This window comes from Macaca thibetana, chromosome 1 (assembly GCF_024542745.1).
Source record: "Macaca thibetana thibetana isolate TM-01 chromosome 1, ASM2454274v1, whole genome shotgun sequence".
In the NCBI taxonomy this organism is placed as follows: domain Eukaryota; kingdom Metazoa; phylum Chordata; class Mammalia; order Primates; family Cercopithecidae; genus Macaca; species Macaca thibetana.
In genome coordinates this window covers 136,047,089-136,073,980 of record NC_065578.1, presented here as the reverse complement: position 1 = coordinate 136,073,980, position 26,892 = coordinate 136,047,089, and the positions used below count along the sequence as shown (strand labels likewise).

Here is a 26,892-nt window from a genome sequence, read left to right as displayed (position 1 = left end):
CTTCACAAAATTAACATATTGCTGAATTGGGGTGGTTGTCTGGTTTTCAGAGCTGGTATAATACTTTATGTGGACTTTGAATCAATTCTCTAATTTATTCTAGACTCTCGCTTCATTCTTGCCTCTGAAACTACTTGGTGTCTTATCATTTTGGTTGTCTGAAGCTTGTTCCCTAGTACATTGCTTGGGAAGGGGTGTGGGAACAGATTTCCTGAGCTCTTACATATTCTTAATAGTTTTCTGCGGCCTTCATTTTTGGAGGATGCTTCATTATCCTTAAAATATTAAATCCTTAAAAATCTTTGACTTGTACTTTCCTTGGGTATCTTAAATGTGTTATTCCACTGCTGTTGTTTTTAGCATACTGCTACTATGAAAAAATCTGATGATAATCTCATTTTCTTTCCCCTTTAAGTGACATATTTTTTGCCTGAATGCCCAATACTTTTCCTTTTATTTATAAGCCATTAGTTTACTAGAATATTTTCTTTTGACTGGGTTGTCATATATCTTGTTTCCTGTTTTTCATCTTATCTGCCATCCTACTAACTTGTTTTTCTGTGATATCCATTTTGACCCTTCTACTATTAAAGTCATCTATTTAGTTATTTCAGCAGTTCTGTTTTCATGTCAAGTATTCCCAATTTATTTTTCTTCGTAACTACCTTACCCTGCCTCATGTTACCAACATACTTCTTATCTCTTTAAGGTTATTTTTAATGTTTATTTTAAATTCCTGTTCTATCTGGCCTTAAAATTTTGCTTTATCTGGGCACAGGTTATTTCAGTTTGTCTTTCTTCTATATCAGTTATATTTTTTGTATATTTTTTCAGGTTCATTGACCTCTCTCTCTCATTTTGTGGTTTATCCAAGGTTTATGTTCTGGAGAAGGAGATCATTCAGTTTTCCAATTTCTGGAATTTCTTTGTAGGAGCTTGAGACAAGCAACTACATCTTCTCATTCTACCAAATGTAATACTTCAGTCATATTTATGTCAAATAGAGTGGGGAAAAAAAGTCCACTTGAATTTTTCACTAAATGTTTTTCTTTCTCAGTGGTTTACTGACTTCAGTCTCAGATTCTTCCACAAGTGGCCTCAACTTAATGCCTTACTGAAGCATATACTGCTTAGAGGAAGTGCTACTTATTATAACGACTTCAAAACATCGAATTTAAGAAGATGAGGCCGGGTGCAGTGGCTCAAGCCTGTAATCCCAGCACTTTGGGAGGCCGAGACGGGCAGATCACGAGGTTAGGAGATCAAGACCATCCTGGCTAACACGGTGAAACCCCGTCTCTACTAAAAAATACAAAAAACTAGCCAGGTGAGGTGGCGGGCGCCTGTAGTCCCAGCTACTCGGGAGGCTGAGGCAGGAGAATAGCCTAAACCCGGGAGGTGGAGCTTGCAGTGAGCTGAGATCCGGCCACTGCACTCCAGTCTGGGCGACAGAGTGAGACTCTGTCTCAGAAAAAAAAAAAGAAGAAAATGAAAAAGTGCTGTACCCTCTCCCTGCCTTTCCTATTGGTGATTATTTGCATTCACACAGAATTTATAAGTTTTTCCGTTTGTAACTTTGAAGAAATAATATCAAAAAAATCACAGCAAATGCATAGAGCAGATAAAATTCATTTTTTTGGGAACACACTATGCTTATAACTTTATAACTAGATTGAGTACCTTAAGTGGAAAGCCAGTTGAACCAGGACATCCTTTTTTCCTTAAGGTTGGTGTGTGAACTGGAAGTGGAGTGGAGTCTACAGTCTGAACCCAGGAGCAAAAAAGGAAATAAATGTCATGAAACACTCCATTAATTTCAAATATAACTAGAAAGAAGGCAAAATAAATAAAACCAAACAAAACATCGATAAGGTAAAAAGTTCTACTAATTAATAATAAAGAAAACCTCAGTAAAGCTAAAATTCTCATAGTGCTGATAATTTAAATCTCTGCCTGCAATATCTACAAATGAAATATTTGTTCAATTAGTAAGTTACTTCAGTCTGGAAATACAAAAATAAATCATTTGGATCAAATGATCCAAATAAAAAAAGCCATAGCATGTGGCCTACACAAATATGAGGATATTTTTACATTCATCTGAATTTGCCATATTAATTCTAAAAACTGTCTGAAAATGATTTATAATAAAATATTTAGAAGATTCTTTTAACTACTCAACTTTCATACACAGAACATATATTACATATATAGAACACAGCTCTGGATGTGAATGCATAGACAGATAGAGACTGACACTGGGATTTTTGTGCAGAAATTAATTTCCAAAGAAGGGAATTATTTAATTTTATTAGAATTATTTAATATTATTGGAATTCTGACCTTAATACAAATTTAGTCACATACCGTATCTTTCTTAGGTAGCTATGTAAAATATGGTCTTCTTTTATGGGATTTTATTGTAAGCTATTTCTTTGAATGAAAAAAACCAGTAATTTCACTGGATGTTATTATGGGGATAAAAGAGCCACTGCTTAATCAGCAAAGCAGTTTAAAAAAAAAAAAAAAAAAGACATGGAAAGTAACTTCCTTTCAGGATGCCAAGCAAAAAAATAAAAGGAAAAAGCCAGTCTTTGTATAAAGTACAGAATATTTTAAAATATTACAAGAAAAATGGATGGTCCTTTCTTTGCTGTTACTATACAACCTCGTCTTTGTTGTTACTATACAACAATCTATCTTTGTTGTTACCATACAACCTCCAAAACCAGAATATTTTATATGCACTATAGCCTTAAAACAAAATTCAGTCGAGTTTCTCAGTTTTCTGTTTGTGACTTTAGCTCTAATTTAGATTTTATTTACTTTTAAATAGCTTAAAAAGTTTTAAACCAAACTTATAATTTAACATTTGAAGAGATAAATATGAAAGATAAAAGAGAAGAATGCTGAAAATCTATGTAAGTTAATAAAAAACAATAGGAAACAAATTTGTCAAATTTACATAGAAAGTTCAAAGGTTATTAGAATTAAAAAGAATTAAGCAAGGGTGCTGGATACAAGATCTACAGAGTTTATAAAGACAAGGCAATGCACAGTAAGAAAATGTATTTAAAAAGAATCCCACTCACCATAGAAACAAAAAATTTAAGGTACCTAGGAACAAATCTAACAAGCAATATGAAATACACTGAAAATAATGAAACTTTATTGAAGGATATAAGAGAATCCCTAATATGTATACTATGTTCATAGATAGAATACTCAGTATCACGAAAGATGTCAATTCTCCTCAAATAGATCTATAAATTAATGCAATTCCAGTCAAAAGCCCCATGTGAAACTTGACAAGTTGACCTTAAAAGTAATATGAAAAACTAAAAGGTCAAGAAGAAAAGGAAGAAGAAGGTAAGTGGGATGGCTCACCATACCAGGCATCAGGAATTATTTTAGAGTGAAAATAATTGTAATTAAGACAATTTACTGTCAATGCAGGAGTAACCAAAAGAACAATGCAAAAGAATTGAGAGTATCCAAACGGATACATGCATATAATGCAGAAACAGACATAACAATCGATGGGAAATATAGCAGGGTCACGTGTTCATATGGGAAAAAGACATTAGAAGCCCATTTCCCATTATACATAGCAATATATATCAGTTTGATTAAGGTCCTAAACAAGTAAAAGCAAAATTTAAAAACTTTTAGAAGAAAATATAGAAGAAAATCTTTATAATCTCTGCAAAGAGAAGAACTGCTTTAAAAAGACATAAAAAGCAGAAGTCGTAAAGAAAAAGACTGATAAATCTGACTATTTTAAAATCAAAACTTTTGCAAGACAAAAAGACACCACAAATAAAATTTTAAAAGAAGCCACAGACTGGGAGAAAATATTTGCAATGCATATAGCTAGCAAAGAATTAGTATCTAGAGTATATAATGAACACAAAAAGCTATAGGAAAAATGATTCAATAGAACAACAAAGGACACAAACAGGCAAATCATCAGTGGTCAATAAACATACAAAAAGATGCTGAATAACACTAGAAAACAGATGCAAGGTAAAACAAAACTGATACTTCATATCCATCAAGCTGGCAAAAGTTAATGTGTGACAGTGAGGTGAGGATGTGGGGAAATTTAGAACTCACACACACTGCTGGGGGAGTGAAAATTGGTCCAACCACTGTGGAAAACAATTTGGTAAGAACCAGTTGAACTTGAAAATACATACAACATACAACTCAGTAATTCCACTAAGTATATATGCCAAACAAACTGCACATTTGCAAAAACAGATATGAGGATATTCACTTCAGCACTGATAACAACGAAAAACTGGAAAAACCGAAATATCCAACTACAGCAGAATGGATAAATAGTTGTGATATATGCCACAGTTGTAATGAATGAACTAAATGAACACATATTTGTAGGAATAAACCTGAAAAGCAGACTTTTGAATGAAAAAAATTACAAAAGGATACAGGTAATACTTATGTAAATTATAAACACATAATAAGCACTACTATATGTCATTTAGGGATACAAATGAAATAAACATGTAAAACCAAGAAAGGGAAGATGCACATCAGTTTCAGGATATTTAGATATGTCTGGGAAAGAAGAGTGGGGAATGGTATACACGAGGATGTTTCAACTGTTTCTGAAATATATTTTCTTTGAATAAAAATCTGAAAAACAATTAAGCAAAATTTTCATATCTGTTTAACCTGTGGGTGATACTTACATGGGTGTTTATATTCTCTGAATGCTTGAAATATTTTATCATTAAAACAAAAATGTATAATCTCAAAATATTAAAACAATTATAACTAAAAACACAAGAGGGTCTCATTAACCAGTTTGGGGGAGTCCATCACAGAGTTAGAAAAAACAAGTCAGAACTTGACCACAATCTCACACTTCGCTTCAGACAGCTCTTCAGATTGGACTATCTGCTTCTATTGGAATGCTAGACACAGCTCTGGAGATTTAAAAAAAAGGAAAGCAAAGGAGCTTTGTCTGAATCGTGATGCTGAATGAAGAACCAGAGTTGAATCTTAAGGTAGGATGGCATGGACTGAGGTACAACATTCTTTGGACTTGTGGAAGAAATGATCTCTGATGAGAAAATTGGCCTATTGGCTATTTAAAACCATTGATTGACATTTAGTGTAAACACAGCACTGTTTTTTGCAGTACGAAATGCCAGGATTTAGTTGACTGTTACCAATTTAGCAGTTAGAATGAACAGTTGCCAGAAGTGGCTATTTTATTTTTCAGCTCTACTTATGATGTAACAGGTTAGTTATATCATGACTTATTACATTTATTAGAAGAATTAAAATATGAGAATGGCACTTGCATTGCCATTTGCCTAGAGTTTCTAATAATTCAAAAATTTACATAATTAATCTTCTGTTCTACACAGTTCTCTAATTAAAGACCATCTTTCTAGTTAGTTTTGTCTATTTCAGGTTGACTATTTGAGGACAATGTGCTCTTTAGTTTTTTACTTCTACCTACATTATTAGTTAAACGTAATGATCTCCAACAGACTGTAACTTATTACATAATATATTTGGTTAAGAGAGAGACAGACTTGTTTTATTCAATTCCCTCTTTCCTGACACAAGTGAAAAGTTGGGGAGCAGGGCTGCTCCAATGAGGCACCTTAACTGGCTCAGCTTCACTAGATGTGGAAGGAGATGTGGACCGTGACTGGATGTGAAACTTGACGCTCGGGTTCCATACATATGTGTTCTCAACGGGATCAGTCTAGGAAAATAAGTCGGGAAAAACAAAAACCCAAAAAATCACTTTTAAACAATGTGCAGCTCTTAGCAAATTTCTGTAAGGCATGATTACGACAACATTTCTTGAGAAAGGAGGATAACAAACTTTAGTTTGAATATTCACATTAGGGATACATCATTATACAGAAGCATAACCACTAGCTCTAATGTAAACAAGGATTGACACAGTAGTTAACCAAAGGCTCCTCCCTGATCTTCACTGTTGATCTCTTACTTTAAGCACTGGTCCTACTGCACATTCTATGTTGGTATTCCACATGGAACTTTTTATTTCACGAAACAAATCATACATGTGAAATAAATGTGGAGTACTTAATAGAGATACATACTGCAGATTAAAGATAATTTTGTCCTTGATAAGAATGAAGTTTGGTCTTTTACTACTCATCAATTGAAAGTAAAAAAACCCTAACCTATCAGTTTTGTGCAGGACACTAAAGGAAGTCTTCCCTTTATTTTGCACCAGTAGAAAAATCAGCACTTATATTCAGTCGCATCCTTTTAAACCAAGTATTTTTAGAAATTAAAAATGCTTTGGGTTAAAATTTAGCATAAAAGATCTTATGAAGCATACTGATTGACTAGTCAGTTTGGCAAGTTTCATAGTGACTAGGATTGAGTTTTTAAAATGATAGGACAATGAAGACAATTTGGAAAAGTGGTTCAGGAATTTATTCTGAATATGTTGTACAACAAAACAATGCTTAGATCAGAAGTCACAAATCACAAGAACAGCATCAGTTTAAGAATTCAAACATGAACTTATAATTATTTTCCTTTGTTCTTACTATGGCTATATTTTAGAGGGAAGACATGATGATAATGTACCCCTTAGAAATGTCACTGATGAAAGATTCAGGTGCAGTTGAGACTGCTGGCAAAGTAGAACTATTAAAACAATGAATTAAAATATAATGCCCTGTACTCAAAACTAAGTGAAAAGCAAAATTTCTTTAAAATTCTGGGTTGAATGATAAATAATTGAGAATAGAAATACTTGGAAAAGAAGGTTCCCCTAGAAATTAACTTCATAGATTTGTTTTTAGTTCAACAGAACTCTGGGCATGTGGCTTCAATCTCTAAGGGCACAAATTGTTTTCTCAAGTTGGGGATATTTTCCTATTGATAATTATGTAGAACACTGTTATCCATGTATGATATGTTGCGTATGTTAAAAACAGTCAACTTTTGTTCAGTGTGGAGAATTTTAAAAATCTGGCAAGTGTATGGGAGGAACAGGCTAGCAGGCTGGGAAACACCATCGTAGCCCTCCATTGGTGCCCACTACGGCCTTCCTGGGTGGTGGACATGGAAAGGTATTCTGGTAACCACAAAGCCACTGCCAGGCCATAAACTTTCAGCTAGTGGATTTGGGAAAATTAGGGAGAAGAAGGGTCTCAGTGAAGGCATTAGGGGTCTTGGAGCAGCAACCATTTACCAACTGCTAGGATACTCAATATTTTAAAAAGTGGCACCACTGAACTAAAGCTTACCAGCTGAATATCAGCTCTGTATGTGTGATGTGGCTGATTTCATGAAACTAGTATGCCTTGTGAAGTTGGAGAGCCAGGCCTGTATCCCATCTCTTGAGTCCAAATTCAGCACTATTTCTGTTCTACCAGAGGCATCTCCACAGCAGAGTAATTTACTCAAAGTAATTTAATAATCAAGGAGGCTAAGTAATATTATCTCCTTTCCTGATAGTAAATTTTGACCAGGAAAAGAAAAAGTGGAAGAAAATGGGACTCAAGACACATTTTGCCCAGTTTACAATTTTATTCAGGAACAGCCATGGAGAAAGTAATCAGTTTAGATTATAAATATGAAATATGACCCTGAGTTGGGAATACAGCAGAAATGTCTTTCAGTTTCTAAAAGTCTCCTCCTCCTAGTTTTCATAAGATTATATACATTGCAAGGAGAATCAGGAGTCCATGGAGAGAGGCTTCAGTTAAAATGGAATTGAGAAGCAAAGCAGAATTGATACATTTTATACCAGTGAGAACTTAAAACTGACTGAAATATCAATTCAGGAAGTTTTAAGGTATCTAACTAGGGGACGTTCTATGTGTAAAAAAACTGGGCCATCTTAGGAAAATTTAAAAGTTTCTGACCTGTTGCAAAAGGCTTTAGCCCCACAGCCTGACTGAAAGACATAAAATGAGAAGTTCCGGTGTGAAAGGTAATGCTGTGTATATGTGAATAGCTGATATAACGGCTTTGTATATCTGGGTTTGATTATTTCAAAAACTCTTTAAAAATGGGAAAGGCCAAGTGTTTGCTGTTTCCAAAAGCACAGGTTGAAATTTTACAGCAGGTCTGCTCTTCAAGCTGTTTAAACACATGCTGACAGAAGTTGGGCATACTGTCTTATACTTTCTCACATTAAAATTAGAAAACACTGCCTTATGCCATTTTGTCAGTATACGGTCTAATGGAAGGTTATATCATGAAATCAGCAAACCTAAAAAGCAGTGCTTTCTCTAGCCCCAGAGCTGGTTGTTAAAACACTTACCAGCATGTTTGCTGATCCTATGAAAATGTGATATTATGACAGTGGGATATTGGAGACAGGAAAAATACACTATCAAGTTAATTTGTGACTACACAAATTAGTAACTCTTAAATAACTCTTGAGGCTTTTAACACACACCTCTTGGCTCCTCTGTCAAGTCTTATTCTCCTAACTAGTTTTTCTCCATCAATAAAAATGAAAGAGAATATGGATATGGATAGATTTAAAAGTGATTTTCTTTGCTGAATGAGGTAAAAGGTGGTTATTCAGAAATAGAAAATATTTAATTTAAATGAAAACACTTGTAATAAAGTAGAATAATGAAAATTAACATACTAGCTTTTTAGAGTTGTACACTCTTAAAGTAAAAATCAATTTCAGAGTTTAAACAAAATCAAGTAATTTTTCCTTTAAAAAATAGTAAAAGTAAGTGAAAATACTGAAATATTTTGAGATGGTATTAGGCATATTAAAAAGTTGGACTATGTCAATTATAGTGACAGTCGTATCTTTAATTTTAAAAACCTATGAACATAATAATTAAAATTTAAAAATTACCACTTTACTTTCAAAGTGTGTTTCTTTTAAAGTCAAAGGACAAAGCTTGGTAAAGATGAATAAACTCAGGGCAAAAACCATTTCAAATATCAAAAAAAAAAAAAAATGTCCAGGACTTTTAAAAGAAGCTAATGCTAATAACATTAATAGATTTAAATATTTCATTTCATTTCTCGGTTACCACCAGTGTAAACAATATCTCAAAAGTGGTGTAACACTAAAAATAAGAAAAATACAAATCACTTATTTTTTTTATTCAGGTTTTAATTATTACCAACCAGAATGGAATTTTCAGGAAGTTACTAATTTTAACCACAAGTAAATGCTTACCAGTGCATTTATAATTAATGGCTTATTCTATCCACTAAAAAGCAATTAATTCTATTAAACTTTCAGAATATTCAGTGAATACATGCTGGCATTTAAAGATAGCCTATGATTCAGTTTAACAATGAATTGTCAATGACTCTGATATAGTATAGCAGCAAAGCAACTAATTAATACCATTAGTTATTTTATTACGAAGTATTTTAAAACCTTAAAAACAAACATAATCATTATTAATATTATATTTTAGTCACAGAAGTTAAAATATTCTTTTTATCATTTTTTATGTGCTAAAATACTATAGCATTAAGTATAATAATGCAGCAAAAGCTAATAAACATACATAAATAGCAGAGATATTAGAAATTCAATATAAGAAATATCTTTAAGTAAATGCAATCTTTTCTTTTTTTTTTTTTTTTGGTTAGCTAATTTTCTTTTCCTAAGTAAACATACTTTAAGGTGTTACTCTGACGAAGTCATTAGAAACATCTACTATACTTGAGTATCATTTTTACTTAATGCTCTGTTAAAAAAGAAGAAAAGCTGAATATTAGTGGTACTGTCCACACTGTGAAACATTTTAATGCAAAATGTTCATAATGGTCCCTGAATTTATTAGGATTTTTCTACTAAAAGATCTTCAAATGTATTTTTACAGTAGTACATTAAAAAAGGTTTTTCCTCCCCCCTCAGGATCACAGAACTGATTTTTAGATGACCCGCTTATCAAGAATTCCTCAAATGATGGACAGTATGGTTTTCCCATAAATAATAAAATTAACTAAACCCACTCATCTTGAATATGTATCAACAGGCCTTTTCTACTGCCTAAATAATTACAGATTTGTACAAGTAACAACCCTCTCATAAGAAACCTTGTTTCAAAGTAGAAAACACCAAGATTTGATATGGATTATACATGGTCAACCTACTAAAAATTAGCTTGCATTTAACAAGTTGTTTGTTATTGCTAAATGTAAAACTGTAAGTTAAAAAGTCCCAGTTTCTTTTCTTTTCTCTTTTTTTTTTTTTTTTTTTTTTTTTGAGACAAGGTCTTTCTCTGTTGCCCCCAATGTACGGCAGTGGCACAATCATGGGTCACTAAAACCTTGAACTCCTGAGCCGAAGAGATCCTCCTACCTCAGCCTCTAGAGTAGCTGTGAATATGGGTATGTGCCACCATGCCTGGCTAATTTTTATAAAACTTTTTTTGTAGACGTAGGGTCTCCCTGTGTTGCCCAGGATGGTCTCGAACTCCTGGGCTCGAGCGATTCTCCTGCCTCGGCCTCCCAAAGTGCTGGGATTACAGGCTTGAACTACCATGCCTGGCCAAAATCCAGTCTCTATCAATTTTCTTTATCCTTTAGCTAGAAGTATTTTGAAAACAAAGTGGAAGGTAATTTAGTATTTTGTATTTAGAACACGTATAAACTCAAATCTTCAGTGATATATTTATTGCTGTTAACTGAGCTTATGATACAAAAACAGTATTATAGAAGTACTATATCATTTGGAAAACAGTAAATACATTTTATTGCTCTAGAACAAATCCTAACAAATGACTAAAGGTTATGACCAGTAACGGTAAGCTTCCTAGTTATATATAATGCACCTTGTTTCCCTTTAAGAAAATTTATTCTCAAGTTATTTTCAATATACTGATTTGAATATTTAGTCTGGAGAATTTACACATATTCTAACAAAACATAAGAGAAAGTTAAGCCATATGTGGGCTATAAAATTTCTGCTCCAAACTCTAAAGGAACAATCTGAAATAAGACATTCAGCGTTTCTCACTATTAATGAAAGCACTGTGGAAATCTCCCTCATCATTTCTATTTGGACATTAACAATACCATCAATAAAAAGTTTTTCTTCTACTATACTTAATACTACTTATAAAGAAAAGTATTCAAACTGTAAATGAGGTTTAATAGCATACTAGAAAAAAGAATGCAAGAAACATTCTTTTGTAATACTACCTCATTCATATGACATTTCATAAATATTTATTAAAATACTGCACATTTTCTTGTCTAAAACCATGGTATATAACATAAAATCTTATGCTACTGTTACAACAGAGGCCATTGTTAAGAATGGTAACTATTTGTGTCCTACTGAAATACATCGATGTCCCAGGGAACACTGAGGTTCTACACTACGCCACTGAGATGCTTCTATTTAACAGCTGAGTAATTTGTAATTCTTCAAGCATCTTCACAGGCACTATTACTTTTCAGTGGCTGACTTTTTTTGTCAGATGCTTAACCAAAGAAAAACTGAAGGAGGCCAGAAAAGCAGATAACCAAGCTTATTATATCTATGTTTAAAATAATCATATGTAATTATAAGTCAATAGATTATGGTTAATTATAGTTTATTCATATCCCATAGAATAAAGACATAGAATTAAGGAGAGACCTTATAACAGCTATTTCCCTCCACAATTTTTTTCTTATTTCAAGATTCACAAAAAATGTTCTAGGTGGCCAAGGCCCCAGAATGTCTGCAAGGCAAGTGAGACAAAATTAATCCATAATAAAATTAGAGAAACAAATCCTAAATTATAACCTTATTAAGAAAAACAAGTAGTTAAAAATTTAGTCAATTCACAGGCTGATGATTTGACCCTAATATAATTGGGCACAGAACATATGGTTTTCCCTTCTAGAGATTATGTAATCAACATATATTCAGATTCATTTGATAAATCCAAATATCTAATGGTTTTAAGTCTCAACAATTTTCAAAATAATCAATCAGTTGAACTAGTAATCTTCCATAAACACAATAATTAATGAGATATCACTTGAATGCAGTTCTACTGGCCATAGTACAAGTATCCGAAATGCTTATTCATTATTAAGCAGCAATCCGAAAATATTATATATGCTATATTAGAGTTATTCAAGTTTATTTTACAACCAACCCTCCACCACACCAGAAAGACAGAACCACAGGAAGCAGGAGGCCACCCCAACTGCTTCCCATGCCTACCACAAACCAGAGAATTCCCTCATCTAGAACTTTCCGAGTCCAAGAATTCTGAATGTAAAGTGTTGATCAATCTCCATGGAGATGACCAGTGAACATTACGAACTTGTATCTATCACTGACTTTCCTTTTTAATGTTACTATTTTACATAGTATATGAAATCCCAACACTGTCAGCTACCCTGTCACTTTTCCAATAGGGAGTTATGTATGTGTGTATATGACTAGTGTTGGGATGTAGAAAAATTCCAACTCTGGGCATGTCAGAATCTTGTAGCACAGGGGTAGTGGTTGACTCATTTCAAGTTGAGAAACATGGAGCTAGCATTAGTATAGGAAGATATTTACAGTTTGTTAATAATACATATATAAATAATGTTACTGATATTTTTTAAATCTTGGAATTATGTTAGAATAGAAAGGATTTATTATTAACATTATTTCCGCAGATGTAGATACATATTTTGGGAAATTCCTTTGAATTACATTAGGAAAAAACCCCAAGATTTCTCCAGAACTGATTTACATAAAATTGTAGTCAATCATTAAGATGTATAATTTATTCCAAATCATTTTTGAATTTTGTACAACATGAATTATCAAGTTTTCTTTCTACATAATTAAAATCTCTAAGAAACAATCTACATATTTGCTTACAACAGATTCTTAGGAGCCCATGTACTTTATCTCTGACTAATTTAGAAGGCATACTTTAGGATCACTTTTCCCTTTGATCAAAATAAAAAAGATATCTTATCATTTTAGTAGTTTGGTTGTAGTAATTTATATGAACATTCCTAAAGCTTTGCGGCCAAAGCCAAAAAATAAAAAAACACATAAAAGCAGCACAGCAACAGCAGGAGCAGCAGCACAAACATGCAATAAATGTAATAATATACCACAAAAACATTAACAGGTTCAGCAATCACAGGCAAAAGGATGAGAGAGGGGTAAAGTCTCAGGATGGGTACATAAAGTGCAAAAGTCTCTTACACGTCTGCCTTTGCTAGCTGGAGTACAGGATGGAGAGCGCTTCAACAAAGAAAGGAGAATACAACATGTTACAAATATTTACACACATAAGACTCTCAAGGACTACTATTGTATTAACAGACAAAGTATATAAACATACACAGAAGGCCACCGTTTTGGATAGGCTGAATGTACATGTATTTTTAGGAAAACCTAGAGGATAGGATGGTAAAGAAACAGTTGTTTGGACTACATCTAAGGTTGATAAACTTTTCACTGGCCCATGTACAGTGACCCACACAAGGCTTCATCAAGTGACGGACAATTTCTTTTCTGGAAAGGTTGGCAGTAGCAGACTGGAACAAATGAGAACAAAAAGGATCTAGTGCTCATTTAGTGCTGGCAAACATTTAATAAAATAATGAATTAGCCTGGTCTTAGACATTTACCTACTAAATTTTTACTCTTTTCAAAAATGATTCTTTCAAATAACAAGGCCTAAGTTAGGATTTCAGAATTAAAGATAATATATTAAAATAAAAAGTTATTTGAACAATACTCCATCCTGACTCAACTTCAGCCATAGTCAAAAGAGGGATTTTCACCTAACATTAAAGAATTAAGTAATTAGGAAAAAAGTAACAATTATCTCAAAATATTTTTGTGATGCTCCAGCAGTAGAGCTTCACTAATATGAAATATCTACTTCAGCAATTTCTAACATTCAATCCAACCTAACGTTTATTGTGAGCTTACAATACGTTGGATACTAAGCAGACTTCGCAAGGGACTGAAAGATAAACAAGACATGGAAGTTCACAGACTGGTAGAGAAGACATCATGCTAGCAACAACGTGACAAATGCTATCATTGAGATACATATAAGGTTTGGATGGGAACCTAGAGGAGAGACAGACAAGATTTTCATGGGGACCTAGATGAGGGAACTTATAGACTAGGTCTACAGGAGTTATAGAAGATTTAAGAAAAAAGTGAAAAGTTCAAGAATGAGAAACACTACCAAAAATTCAGTATTAGTGTTACAATAACTCTGGCAGATAAGTAAATAGGAACTACTATTTTTTTTTTTTTTTTTTTTTGAGACAGAGTCTCGATCTGTCACCCAGGTGGATGCAGTGGTGCGATCTTGGCTCACTGCAACTTCCACCTCTCGGGTTCAAGCGATTCTCCTGCCTCAGCCTCCTGAGGAGCTGGGATCACAAGTGCGTACCACCATGCCTGGCTAATTTTTGTATTTTTAGTAGTTTCACCATGTTGGCCGGGCTGGTCTCGAACTCCCGACCTAAGCGATCCACCTGCCTCGGCCTCCCAAAATCTGGGATTACAGGTGTGAACCACCGTGCCCGGCCAGAACTATTATTTCTTTCCATAGGAAACTGGAATGGAAGATAACTTGAACACTGTCCTATGGAGTTAATAGTAAACCAGGATTAGAAGGCCTGGAGAGTTCTAAAGAAGTTTTTCCATTATGGAGGTTAAAGTCTCAGGTTCAAACCTAGTTACTTTTCCTCAGTTATTAATGGGAAGAATCTCTCTCATCCCTTCTTGCCCCCAAAACCAAACGACGAAACAATAAACAAATCAACTCCAACTCTTCCTCTAGCTATCAATTAATCTCTCCCTTCTTCCTTAATAATCATAATAACATTTATTATGTGCAGAGTATATGCAGATCCTTTTCAAAATTCTTTACATATATGAATTATTTTAATTCTCACAGAAACCCTGTAAGGTAGGAGTTATGATCCTAATTTTAAAGATGAAGGCGGATCAACTTGCCTAAGGCTATAAAACTATTAAGTGGTAGGGCCAGGATTCAAACTTCCTCAGCCAGACTTCTGAAAAATGGTATACAATCGCTGTCTGTACTTTCTAAACTTTCAATTAATTTCTAATACAGTGCAATTCAGATTCCGCTTTGATCTGATATTCAGCAGGTCAGTATTTCCGGTTTGTCCTATCTGACCAGCCACCCCTGCCAAACCATCACACTGACCATTCTCCTCCTTAATATTCTCCACTCCTCTAGTTTTTCTGACAGGTACTTTCCTGAGAAACAGCATACTTCTCAACTATTGCTCTTTCTTCGCTTTTGTGGAGTCCTATTCCTTCACCCTTTCTTCAATGGAGATTCCAGGTTTCTGTCCTTGGCTCACTGCTACAACCTGTCCCTTGGGGAATCTCATCCACTTTCAACTCTGATTATTTCCAAATCTCTGTTGCCAGTTCACTCCTCTTCCTTAAACTCCTGACGCATATATTAAGTATCTGACTGTCTGCTGGACATCTCCAACTGGATGTCCCTTAGGAATCTCAAACTTAACTTGTCCAAAATGAAGCTGTCACTTTTCCCTTCTGTTAAATCTTTTAATAATTATTACATATGGGACTGCTTAAACCTAAGCTCCGTAATATGAAGTATAAAGTTGAGAAACACAGACCCTCATTCTGGCCTTTGCCAGTGTCTTCATACTCATTTCTCAATCCCTTCCTCACCCTTTTTGTTTGCCAAGCAAGGGACAATTCAAACTAAATTGAAATCTCCCTCTGCCCACAACCCCGTAACTCCCTGCTCCCTCTCACCACAAGTTTGCTCTGCCTGTCTAGAATATAATCCTCGTATGTAGTTCTTTTATGATTTTGCTGAACATACTCATCTGTGAAGACCCAGCTCAGGCATTATTTCCTTTAGTAAGCTTTTCTGGATCCTCCTGGGTTCAATCTGAAATCTCTCTTCTTTGTATTCCCATGATATACAATCTTTATCTTTTATTACTGTATTTCCCACATGGTGTTATAGTTATCTGGTTATATATTTGTCTTTCCCATTAGACTGTCAGGGCAGGAAATATTGTATTATGCTTAAGGGCAGGAAATATTACGCTTAAGGGCAGGAAATATTGTATTATGCTTAGCATAAGCCTTTAAACTTAAAAATTCTCAATAAATATTGAATGAATCCTTCTGAACGTCCATAGTACTCATGGCATTTATTGCTAGGTATTTCTCATGGCATTTATTGCTTTCCACATTGCATAGTGCGTAACTGTATAATTATTTTTCTAATTATAAAATAAGCATTTTGAGGTCTGTTTCCACATCTGCTTTGTCTTTGTAGCCATTATGCCCAGTATATTACTACCCATGTAAAAAGTGCTAAAATGTTTAACATTAAAAAAAAAAAAAACTTTTTTGGCTCTCTCTACTTCTAAGACTAGAGTCTGGAGTGTGCTAAAACCATGAAAAAGAGTATGAATATCTCAAAATAAATATATTATCACTACACTAAAACAAGTTAAAATGTATCCTGAAACTATCTTTGAAAATGAAGGACAACACATTTTCTAAGCTAATATCATTTAAAGCTAATAATAATGCTATCACCACAGCAATGATTTCTTACCAAAGTGTTTACCTAGAAATTGTCTAATTTTTATGTTTTCAACAGAAAAAGTGAGTTAGAGGAAAACACACCCACACACTTTCTCCCTCATATATACCTACACACACTGTGGTTTTTTTATAAACACTGAAATTGAATTCATGGCAAACACTGTAAACCAACACCTTGTCTTAATGTGCAACCAAATACCACTTTAAAACATGTATTTCATATACAGGTCTATGACTTGCCACGAAAACTTTAAGACTGAATATGAAGGTATGCACATAAGGAGAAACCAAAAGAAATAATCTCAGGAATATATAATTTGGCTAATAATTTTTAAGGTTCAATTAATTAATCCTAGAGGTCTTATTTAATAAAATACCAAAGAAGAAATGGACTACATAATCATGTCTTTCCCTTTAGATTGTCTAAATATATTATATATGCGATAAAATATGTAATATATACAATTATATTCAACATAATATATTGCCTAAGTTGAGGAAAAAATGCATGTAACTTTCTGAAATATACAATCTTCAGGTAGGGTTGTGGTGAATATGTGAATAGAACTTGTGAAAACAAGAATTGAATGAGCAAATTTCAGGAATGCCAAAGAAGCTAGGTCTGATTTTGGTCATAGGATTAAAAATCTTTAAAATGTATTTTTTAAAATTATATTTCCTACCAATTCTCACATAGAATTGACCATCCCCCCAAGTATCGCTGAAACTATGCTGCCAAGCCTCAGATTTCTGTAACTGATTGTAACAGAATGTAAAAGAAACTGGAAGATAAAACAATGTTAAATCAAGAGATAAATTAAAGAAGTTAGAAGCCATGACTGAAATTAAATATTTTGAAGCATCTTAGTAAGATGTTATACAAGGTTAAAACCAAGTCCAGAACTCAGTCTGTCAATATTGTCAGACTACTTGCTGAATGGAAAACAATATTAGGGGGACCAGACAGTTAGGCTATAGACACTGTCTCTGTTTCTTAGTGTCTGACCTTTATATTCCAGAGCTTAATCCTTGATTTACTCTTTCATCAGTACATCAGAGCAAGACAACTCTGAAAAAGCAAGTTGAGTACATTCTCATTTGCCAGGCAAATAGGCAATTTCTATTTTTGTGAACTAGGACTAAATGAACAAAGTATAGAATTATAATTTAATCAAATTCAAAACTTACTTAGCACATATTTAATATATGACAATATGTTTCTCAAATATAAAAGCAAGCAGCTAATTTATATGATTGTAATTAGTATTATCTATAATTTACTGAAGCCAAGCTTTTTTAGGTTCAGCTGAAAAGAAAATGAACTGAAGAGAGTATAGGAAGTTGCTACAAGCTTGGTGTGATGATCCCTGGATCTGTTACTATTGGGATGAAGGGAATAGATTGGGGAGAGAAACAGGAAAATCTAAGCAGCTGAGCTCCATTTGTTCCTCACCCTGTTTATTACCTAGAGAAAGAGGCTGGGGCTAATGTGGACTAGACAGTCCAGGATTGGGCATGTATGGTTGAAGGAAAATATGAGGGTAGAAGTGGGAATAATTTATACAGCAGAAGGGATCTTGGTATCTCTGTTCTACTGCTTTCTTAATAGGTTGAATGGAAATGCCTTTCTCAAGAGACCACTTATCAAAGTAGTCTCAATGTCTTTTAAAATTAACTCAAACCCGGCCAGGCGCGGTGGCTCACGCCTGTAATCCCAGCACTTTGGGAGGCCGGAGCGGGTGGATCACAAGGTCAGGAGATCGAGACCATCCTGGCTAACACGATGAAACCCTGTCTCTACTAAAAATACAAAAAATTAGCTGGGCATGGTGGCGGGCGCCTGTGGTCCCAGCTACTCGGGAGGTTGAGGCAGGAGAATGGCGTGAACCTGGGAGGCGGAGTTTGTTTGCAGTGAGCCGAGATTGTGCCACTGCATTCCAGCCTGGGTGACAGAGCAAGACTGCGACTCAAAATAAATAAATAAATAAATAAATAAATAAATAACTCAAACCCTTCTTTATGTGTCCTAAAGAATATTTTACATAACAATGTATCAGCACACTGTCCTAATCCCCAAAGATTGAGAACTTTAAAAAAGTCACTCAAAAATGGGAGAGAAACCTATCCACTCTTAAGAACAGAAGAGTGCCATAATGGTTAAAACAACTGGATTAAATATTTTCTAAGGTTTTTCTCCTTTAAAACTCTATGATTCTACATGTAGAAAAGCCCAAATGCTTACATTCCCCCAAGTTAGAGCAGCAGAGAGTGTTGAGAATATACTCTGTTCTGCCTTGTTGCCTCCTTTCATTTTCCCAAAGGGAAGGGAATGACTGGTATTATATATATTCCTTTTCTTCAAAGCTACTCTTACACATACAAGGATTGGCCAAACAATGTGACTTAAAAAGGAAAGCATCTTGCTCTGAACATCTTCCCATTGTGCCAAAAATTCCAGCATTCATTTGAATTTTAAGTTAACAGGCAAAACATGTGGAGGAAAAATTAGGGGTGGGAACATTTTAACTTAAAACTGTATTGTTTTAAATAAAGTAACTATACTTTTAAGAGGCCTGTGTGAAAGGGTAAAAGTAGGAGTAAAGAAGGTAACTTTGGAGGAGGAAAGGCACCGGTGGTAAAGCTCCAACAAATCAGAGGGCAGCATGAGAACACTGGGTTCCCAGAGACAGAGGGAGAAGAATGATAATATGTTGACACCAAAGGACCTGATTCCTGCAATTTTGCTTAATACTAGCTTTATTCCCTTCTACACCTACAAGCTCCAGCTGCAATTCAAACTTTAGGTCTTCAACATAATCTCCTTTATAGCAACGAGACAGAAAACAAAAAAGAATGTCCAGGAGGATGTGTACTACTCATTAGAGCCTTACTTACTGCAAAGGGCAGGCATATAAGCGTCAAGCACAATATAACTATATTTGGCACAGAGAACAACAGAGAGTTGATGTGCTCCTTAAGAATCCAAGTGTGGCCGGCTGCAGCGGCTCACACCTGTAATCCCAGCACTTTGAGAGGTTGAGGCGGGTGGATCACGAGGTCAGGAGTTTGAGACCAGCCTAGCCAACATGGTGAAACCCCACCTTTACTAAAAATACAAAAATTAGCTGGGCACAGGGGCATGCACCTGTAGTCCCAGCTACTTGGGAGGCTGAGGCAGAAGAATCGCTTGAACCCGGGACGCGGAGGCTGCAGTGAGCTGAGATTGTGTCACTGTACTCCAGCCTGGTGACAGAATGAGACTGTCTCAAAAAAAAAAAAAAAAAAAAAAAAAAAAAAATATCCAAGTGCCTAGCAGAAAAGGAGCTACAGAAGAACTTGAGCATTATACGAAATCTCTTGGATGCTGAACTCAAGTATGTCAAAGACTGAATACTGCTGTTCATCATTCTGGTATGACTCTGAGGATCAAATGAATGAATAGTAACTCTGGGAAGGGAGATCATAGGTACAAACTCTAAAGAGAAACATGAAGTTTGTACCATAAAATATTGGTGGTGGGTAGATGACTGAGTGACGAAGAGCTAAGAAAGTATTTAAGTGAAACTGAACTGATGGACAAGAAAAGAAGCTAAAGAGAATACAGAAAGGGAGGGAACCAGCTTATTAAGAGTAATAAGTACATTATTACTGATGGCATTACATACACTGTTTCTTTAAATCTTCAAACAACATTATGATATTAGTTCTATTATTATTACTATTTGTCTGATGAGCAAACTTAGGATGTAGAAAGGTTAATTTCTTCCAAACCATACACCTAGAAAGTTGTACAGGCAGGATTTGTGCCTACTTATGCACTTAACCAATAAATTGGGAGAATGGAGCTTAGAAAGCACATGAGTGGGAAATCATGCCTTTTAGGAGGTGGAATATAAATAAAAGATTTGGCAGCTCTTGTGAGCTCAGCTCTTTTATACTAGGAGTTTCCTTGCAGTGCAATAAAATTTACTTTTATGTCTGTACTGAGCTCATGGTTGAATTAATAGAGGGTAGAGGATGAGAAAGGATATTTCTGGAGAAAAAGTAACACTGGGAAATGGCTGTGGGGTACTCAGGCATTACAGGTGGGTGGCAGCAGTGGCAGAGTGCCTGTGAGAGCAGAAACAAGCTGAGGACCTGGCTGGGGTGTGTATTCCTGAAAGATCTGCTGAGAAGACCTCATGCATTTGCCAAAATACATACTGCTCCTAGGTTTTACAACCAAATATATATATATATATATTTTTTTTTGTGTGTGACAGGAAAAGGGATGGAGAGGACTTTGTTAGAAATAAAAAGATTTTCTAGTGGAAAGAACAACTAAAATAATTTACTCAAACTTCCTTCCCTTTCTTTTTAAGGTGAATAGTATCTGTATGAAAATATCATATTAAGTATTTTTAATATCCTGAGCAGATTATAACATGCAATACCATTGTACATGAGGAGAGTTCTCTTTTCATTACACTATAGAATTAACCAAAGTAATTATTTGTTTCGAGAATAGCAAAACACTTATGAAAATGTGCAAACTTCAGTATAAATATTCCAAACATATTCAAAATCACTTTTTTGTTGCATAATTTTTAAACATCTAGATTAAGAAGTTCCTTTAGCACAGTATTATGCTAACTACTCTTCTGACTATAAGTATCCTAACAAAACAGAAATAATGAAACATTTAAAAATCTTCCCTGGTTTTAGAAACAGTTCTATGCACAGTATTTGCATTTGAATACATTTTATTTCCCCATTTCTCTAAAGAGTAATGTTCAACAGGATAATAAATGCTTTAGGACAAGAATTACTGTGCCATTTAATGTGGAATAGAGAGAATGTTATTCCAGAAGTAAAGAGAATGAATGATACACATTTAACAGGAACTTCTAAATTATTAAATTGATAGAATTCAGGAGAGAAAGTGATAATGCAGTCAATTTATAGTGCATATAGTGCACATGTTAACTAAAATCACTTTGCACATCAGAAAAGAAATTCTTTCAGAATTAGAATTTCAGAATTTTTAATTGATTTATTTTAAAATCAGTACTCTATTATTGGCATACAATAAAACCTATTGGAGAAATTAATTAAAAGTAACTTTTTTGATTATACCATCAGAGGTTTATTTTTAACCCACATAGAAATTAAACAGTAAAGTGCTGAAAAGAAAAGTGAAAAGTAAAATAGAAATCACCAGGAAAAATAAAAATAAGCAATTATTTTTATATATACATATATATAAACCAATAAATAAGCATTCTAGTTTTAGAATTCTTACAAAGATTGAAAATACTGGGATTCTACAAGTCAAAGCATTTTTCAAAGTAAATTTTTACTTCATTATGTTTAATACTGATAAATCTTTCATTATATTTAAGATAATAAAGAAGCATATTTTGGCTCACATAAATTTTCAAATGTGGTATTTCTAAAACTGACTGCATTACTAGGCAAATTCTTCAAATCAATTCACTGATCTTTTTTACTGAAGGATGCATTGGTTTGAAAATCAAAGACTTACGTCATCCAAAAAATCAATCAGTGAAGATGAGGAAGAAGAAAAGGAATCCTATTTAACGAATACAGCAGTAAAAAAATAGAAAATATGGATGAAGCAATTTAATAAGAACAAATAATAAATCAAAAATTTTGTAAAACAATTGAAAGGCAAATGACATTAATTCAAATAAATAAATGAGAAAAGCAGTCACTATCATTGTTCTTGAGAAACTTAAGAGATTCATTAATTACTTTTTAAAGAGTGATTCTTTTTCCTTTTCCTAAAGGAACGAAACACAATTCATATACTGTGCCCAAAATGTAATAAAATGAAGCTCATGACAAATAATTAACAATCAAATTAAATGTAAGTACTTTTGAAGTAACAACTAAAAGTAAGCAATGGAATTCCTGAGGCTTGTAAATCTTCCCACTGGAATGTAAGTTCTAGTGGGAAGGACTTTGTCTATTTTGGTTACTACTGTATCTCGAGCACTTACAACAGTGCCTTGCACAAAGCTACATGATTATCATTTGTTGAATAAAGATATAATCACACTTAAATTTACTGAGACAAAAATATACTTGATAACAGTAAGCTGATTTTTTTAAAGCAAAGAATTTAAATACTAAGAAATGATCAAATTACATAATCACAATTTCATTACTGTATGATCTGCCTAACAGGGTCAATGTAATACCTTTTAACAAAAAGCATTTCTTACTGTATAGTTTTTAAAAGAAGAATTGATTTGAAATAAGAATCAGCAATACCTTATTGTCAGCTTTGACATTTTCTCACTTTTTATTGTGGCACTATGCTTTGGAGAATAAAAAAAATTGTCAAATTATTTCAAAAGTTGGGATTTGTTCTGCTCTTAATGTTTCTTAAGGGAAATGAAATTGCTTTTCAATCTTATAATGACTCTCATGATTAGATCTTTCTTAGATGTTTTGTTAAAAAGAGGTGGGATTATAGTCTCCATAAGAAAGCAGAACATATTCCTCTGCTAATATGTTTTTGTTTATTTAAGATTCTAGGTCCTCTCATGTGAGAAGCAATAAAACGGTTTTATTGTAAGTGAATTTTAAATTGACCCCAGAGGATATTTGGCATGTTTAATACTTACTTCAAATTGATCCAGAGCATCGGAAGGCGTATTCAAAAATGCCAAGAAAGAATGCTGTGAGTCTTGGTGCTCTATACCTAGAAGACAGCAGCAACTTTTTTTAAGGCTACAACAATTAAAACTGATTTTAATGGATAACCTTCCCTGTCTGAATCTATTAAAAGCATTTCACAAACTACTGTATTTCAAACCTGATCACTATTATTAACTCGACATTTAAACAAAACTAAAATACACTAGTGTTTCCAAGAATATCACTTAACAGTTCAATTATATCAGTTTCCATGAAACACTTATTTAATTTACTGAGTTTCTTTCTTTTTGTGTATAGTAAATAATAAAAAAAACACCTTAAATCTTTTGGTAGGCTTCAGAGAATTTAAAAATAGGAGTCTGTTTATATCTGATTTTTCTAAGCTAATTTAACACCAAACAGGCTTCTGTTTTGAAATAGTCTTACCAAAGCATAGAGTAAGCACTAATACAAAAATCCTTTATAAGAAATTAATGCATTGATAAAACAAATACACTTAATTACAAAAAAGCTGTCAATCTGACTTCAGGTATTTTTTTATTGACAGGATGAAGACTCCAAACCCCAGTTTTTCTCAGATGAATTTTTAAAAATTCATACATATCTCTTGACTGTAGCTTTAACTTTAAATGCACAATTTCCCAAATAATTCTTAAAACATACAAATAAAAATACCAGGTAGAAAAAAACCAGAAAACAGCCAATCCCACATTTTTTACTTCCATATGCTTAGGAATTGACATCAGCTGATTTGTGTTTTTCATATTACTATCTAATAACACATCTATTAGTATTACTATCTAAGACTATCTAATAACTGATAACATAGTTATCAGGTAAGGCAATATGTTCAGAAATTCATTCAAATATTGAAAGTGTGCCAGACACTGTTCTAGACACTTGGGGACATAACAGTAAATGAAGCATTAAAAACATCCTTGCCCTCATAATGTAAATATCACATTATATTACTGAAGTAGTAGCATACATTATGTTATACAATAAAATTTTGTTCTGCATATTCAAAATCCAAATTTAAAAAATGTGGTAAACATGCCTTCATAATGTGATAAACTTAAGTCTCCTTCAAGTTTAGGTCTACTCTAAAAATGATACAATCAATGTCATCTGGCGTGCAAGTCATATTCTACACTAGTCTCTCTCCTATTTGCCATTGCGGCCACAAGTTGTCCATGTCTTATGTATTCTTTTTCTTTTCATCACTAGATAATGTATCTCCCTTCCAATTTTCATTAATTAAAACCTAGCTTGATTTTCATTTTGGCATGATGGCTTGTGCTCCTAATCTGAATTACTATTCACTTTTTCTGGGCTCCTTCCTTTTCTTGTTAATTAAGAAATTCAATCAACAAGAATTTATTGAGCATCAACTATCTATAAAGGTTTTTTCATGTTAGCTTCTTTATGTGATTACTCGCTGTTCTCCATCATTTTACATGCAGATGCAGAGACTCCACCAGTTTTATCTCACTGTGTTGCATGGCTGAGAAATGATAGAGAAGTACTTAGACCTAATAAAAAGCCCATTAACGAGTTCGGTATTCAGTGATGGCCGTTGTTAGGAAAATCAATTTCCAATAAATGCATATAAGATATCCCTTTATTTTAAAAATATCTATATTTCTTTTTATTAAATCTTCACATTCTTAACATCCACATTAAGGAAAGTTTAAGAAGTTCATGTAATACAGCTATCAAGCACTCTGACTAAGCTTTAACATGAATGGAAAAATGTTCAAGTAAAGTTTTCAAGAAAATGGTAATAAATCCGGGATATCCCACAGGACAAGCAATTTAAGTGTCAAACTGGAAGAAGACATTAAAATGCCCCCCCAAATTTTCCTTATTGAATTGCTCCATTAATACTAGATTAATCTTTAGCTATTTCATACATTGTTTCCTCAACTATCCTGAAAGTGTATCCCCCCCAAATTTTTATACATCTAGGCACATAAAAAGTGCTAAGAAATACTTGTTCAAGTACCCTTACCAAGTTCTGAATGTTAACACACATTGCCATTGTCAGAGTGATAACCTCATATTATAGCATTTGAGAATATTATAAAGTACATTATAAAATAAAATTTTTTTCCAATCACAAAAATGTTATTCATGAAGTAGTCCATGGCACTGAAAAAAACATCAAATTTATGGCAAAGTGTCTTTTTCTGTTACTATGAAATCTTTAAACAATGCATATTAAGTAAAACAAAATGACTCAGAGGCCAGTCTTCCAAATGTGTGTGTACGCACATGCATCATATATACACACATGTATTCATAAATGAGTGCCAGAATTGCTTATGTCAACAATTCTCCCACCTATGCAATGAACTGATTCTTCTATAATAAAACATATTTATAACATAATAGTAAGTCCTGAGTAAGGCAAACACACACTCCCATACCCTTTTCAGATCTAAGCTCTTCAGTGTCCTTTATCAGTTGTTCGATTTCTGAGAGCAGTTCCAAGTTCTTCTTCTCTGAATCTTTTAGTTTACTTAAATAAGGAGAAAAAAGGAAAAATGTCATTTTTATTGCTGGTTACTGAGCCATCTTGGATGTAGCCAAACTTACTTGGTTTAAGTGTCAGGCATGGTAAATTAGGGGACTGTAAATTATGGCAGGAAGAACGAATACAGCCTGCTACCTACTTTCATGTAGATTAACAGTTTTACTAGAACACAGCCAATCTCATTCATTTAAGTATTAACTATGGCTGCTTTTACACTACAATAGTAGAGATGAGAAGTTGTGATGGAGGCTAATCAAAGCCTAAAATATTTACTAAGTGAACCTTTACAGAAAACATTTGCTGACCCTGAACTAAATTATTAAATTTAAAAATGTTATAAAATCAAAGGTTTATTTTAGAATTCTGTTAGACTTTGTTAGATATTATATCATTACAGGCAACCATGAAAGTGGAGCATATACAGGAGTAAGTTTATAATTTTTCAAACTGGCTCATCTTCCTGACTTATGAACAATATGTAAACTCATTATGTCCTAGGTGTAAGGAGAAAAGATCTTACTTATTTCAAATCACAACACAGAGAATGACATTGATTAGCTCTTTACGCTGGGATCAAATTCACTTTCTCCAGGAAAAGTTTTCCCCTCCTCAATGCCACGTAAGCACATTTAAGTAAAACATACAATGTCTGCATTAGTTATAGCAAAAAGCTTATAAACCAAAAGTTTATAATCCGACAGAGGTATCATGTATCTGGCCTTTGATATGATTAAAAAGATTAACACTTGCAGTTTAAGGACTATGAATATACACCATTAAAAACTGAATTCATGGGCCTGCATTTCTTTTCAGGCTTTTGGAACTTTTGATATTCTCAGCAGTCAATGGATTTTCATATTTGTAGTTTCACTTGTGATGTGAAGTTTCTATTGTTCCTCTATGTCACGTAAACTGACTTATTTTGAACCATGTTTATAATCAATCTAATTGTGAATCATTTATGTATTCAGAGTATGATTCACTCTAGTGTTGTGACAAGAATTGAGGAAATGTGTTCATTAGCTAACTGCTTCAGAGACTGTGGGATATACTTTTTCTAAATACATAAGGAAACATGAAAAATAATAATTATACTTAGAAGATATTATACCATTGTGAA

General features: G+C 33.6%; 1 protein-coding gene across 23 annotated transcripts in view; it reads right to left on the bottom strand.

Annotated features, from left to right (window-relative positions):
- Positions 1-26,892, bottom strand: part of CDC42BPA (CDC42 binding protein kinase alpha) — a 332,162-nt gene that overhangs the window by 62,992 nt on the left and 242,278 nt on the right. For 9 of the 23 annotated variants that reach the window (XR_007719261.1, XM_050757123.1, XM_050757207.1 and 6 more), the window contains 6 exons: positions 25,666-25,757; positions 23,203-23,279; positions 22,095-22,142; positions 13,178-13,216; positions 5,642-5,746; positions 1,681-1,764 (listed from right to left, as the gene is read on the bottom strand). Coding sequence is in view for 22 of the 23 variants with exons in the window: in XM_050757123.1 (XP_050613080.1) it covers positions 1,681-1,764; positions 5,642-5,746; positions 13,178-13,216; positions 22,095-22,142; positions 23,203-23,279; positions 25,666-25,757 (445 nt within the window). In the remaining variant the exon portion in view is untranslated. The remainder of the gene's footprint in view (positions 1-1,680; positions 1,765-5,641; positions 5,747-13,177; positions 13,217-22,094; positions 22,143-23,202; positions 23,280-25,665; positions 25,758-26,892) is intronic. The other 14 variants (XM_050757297.1, XM_050757331.1, XM_050757218.1 and 11 more) reach the window with 9 other exon arrangements.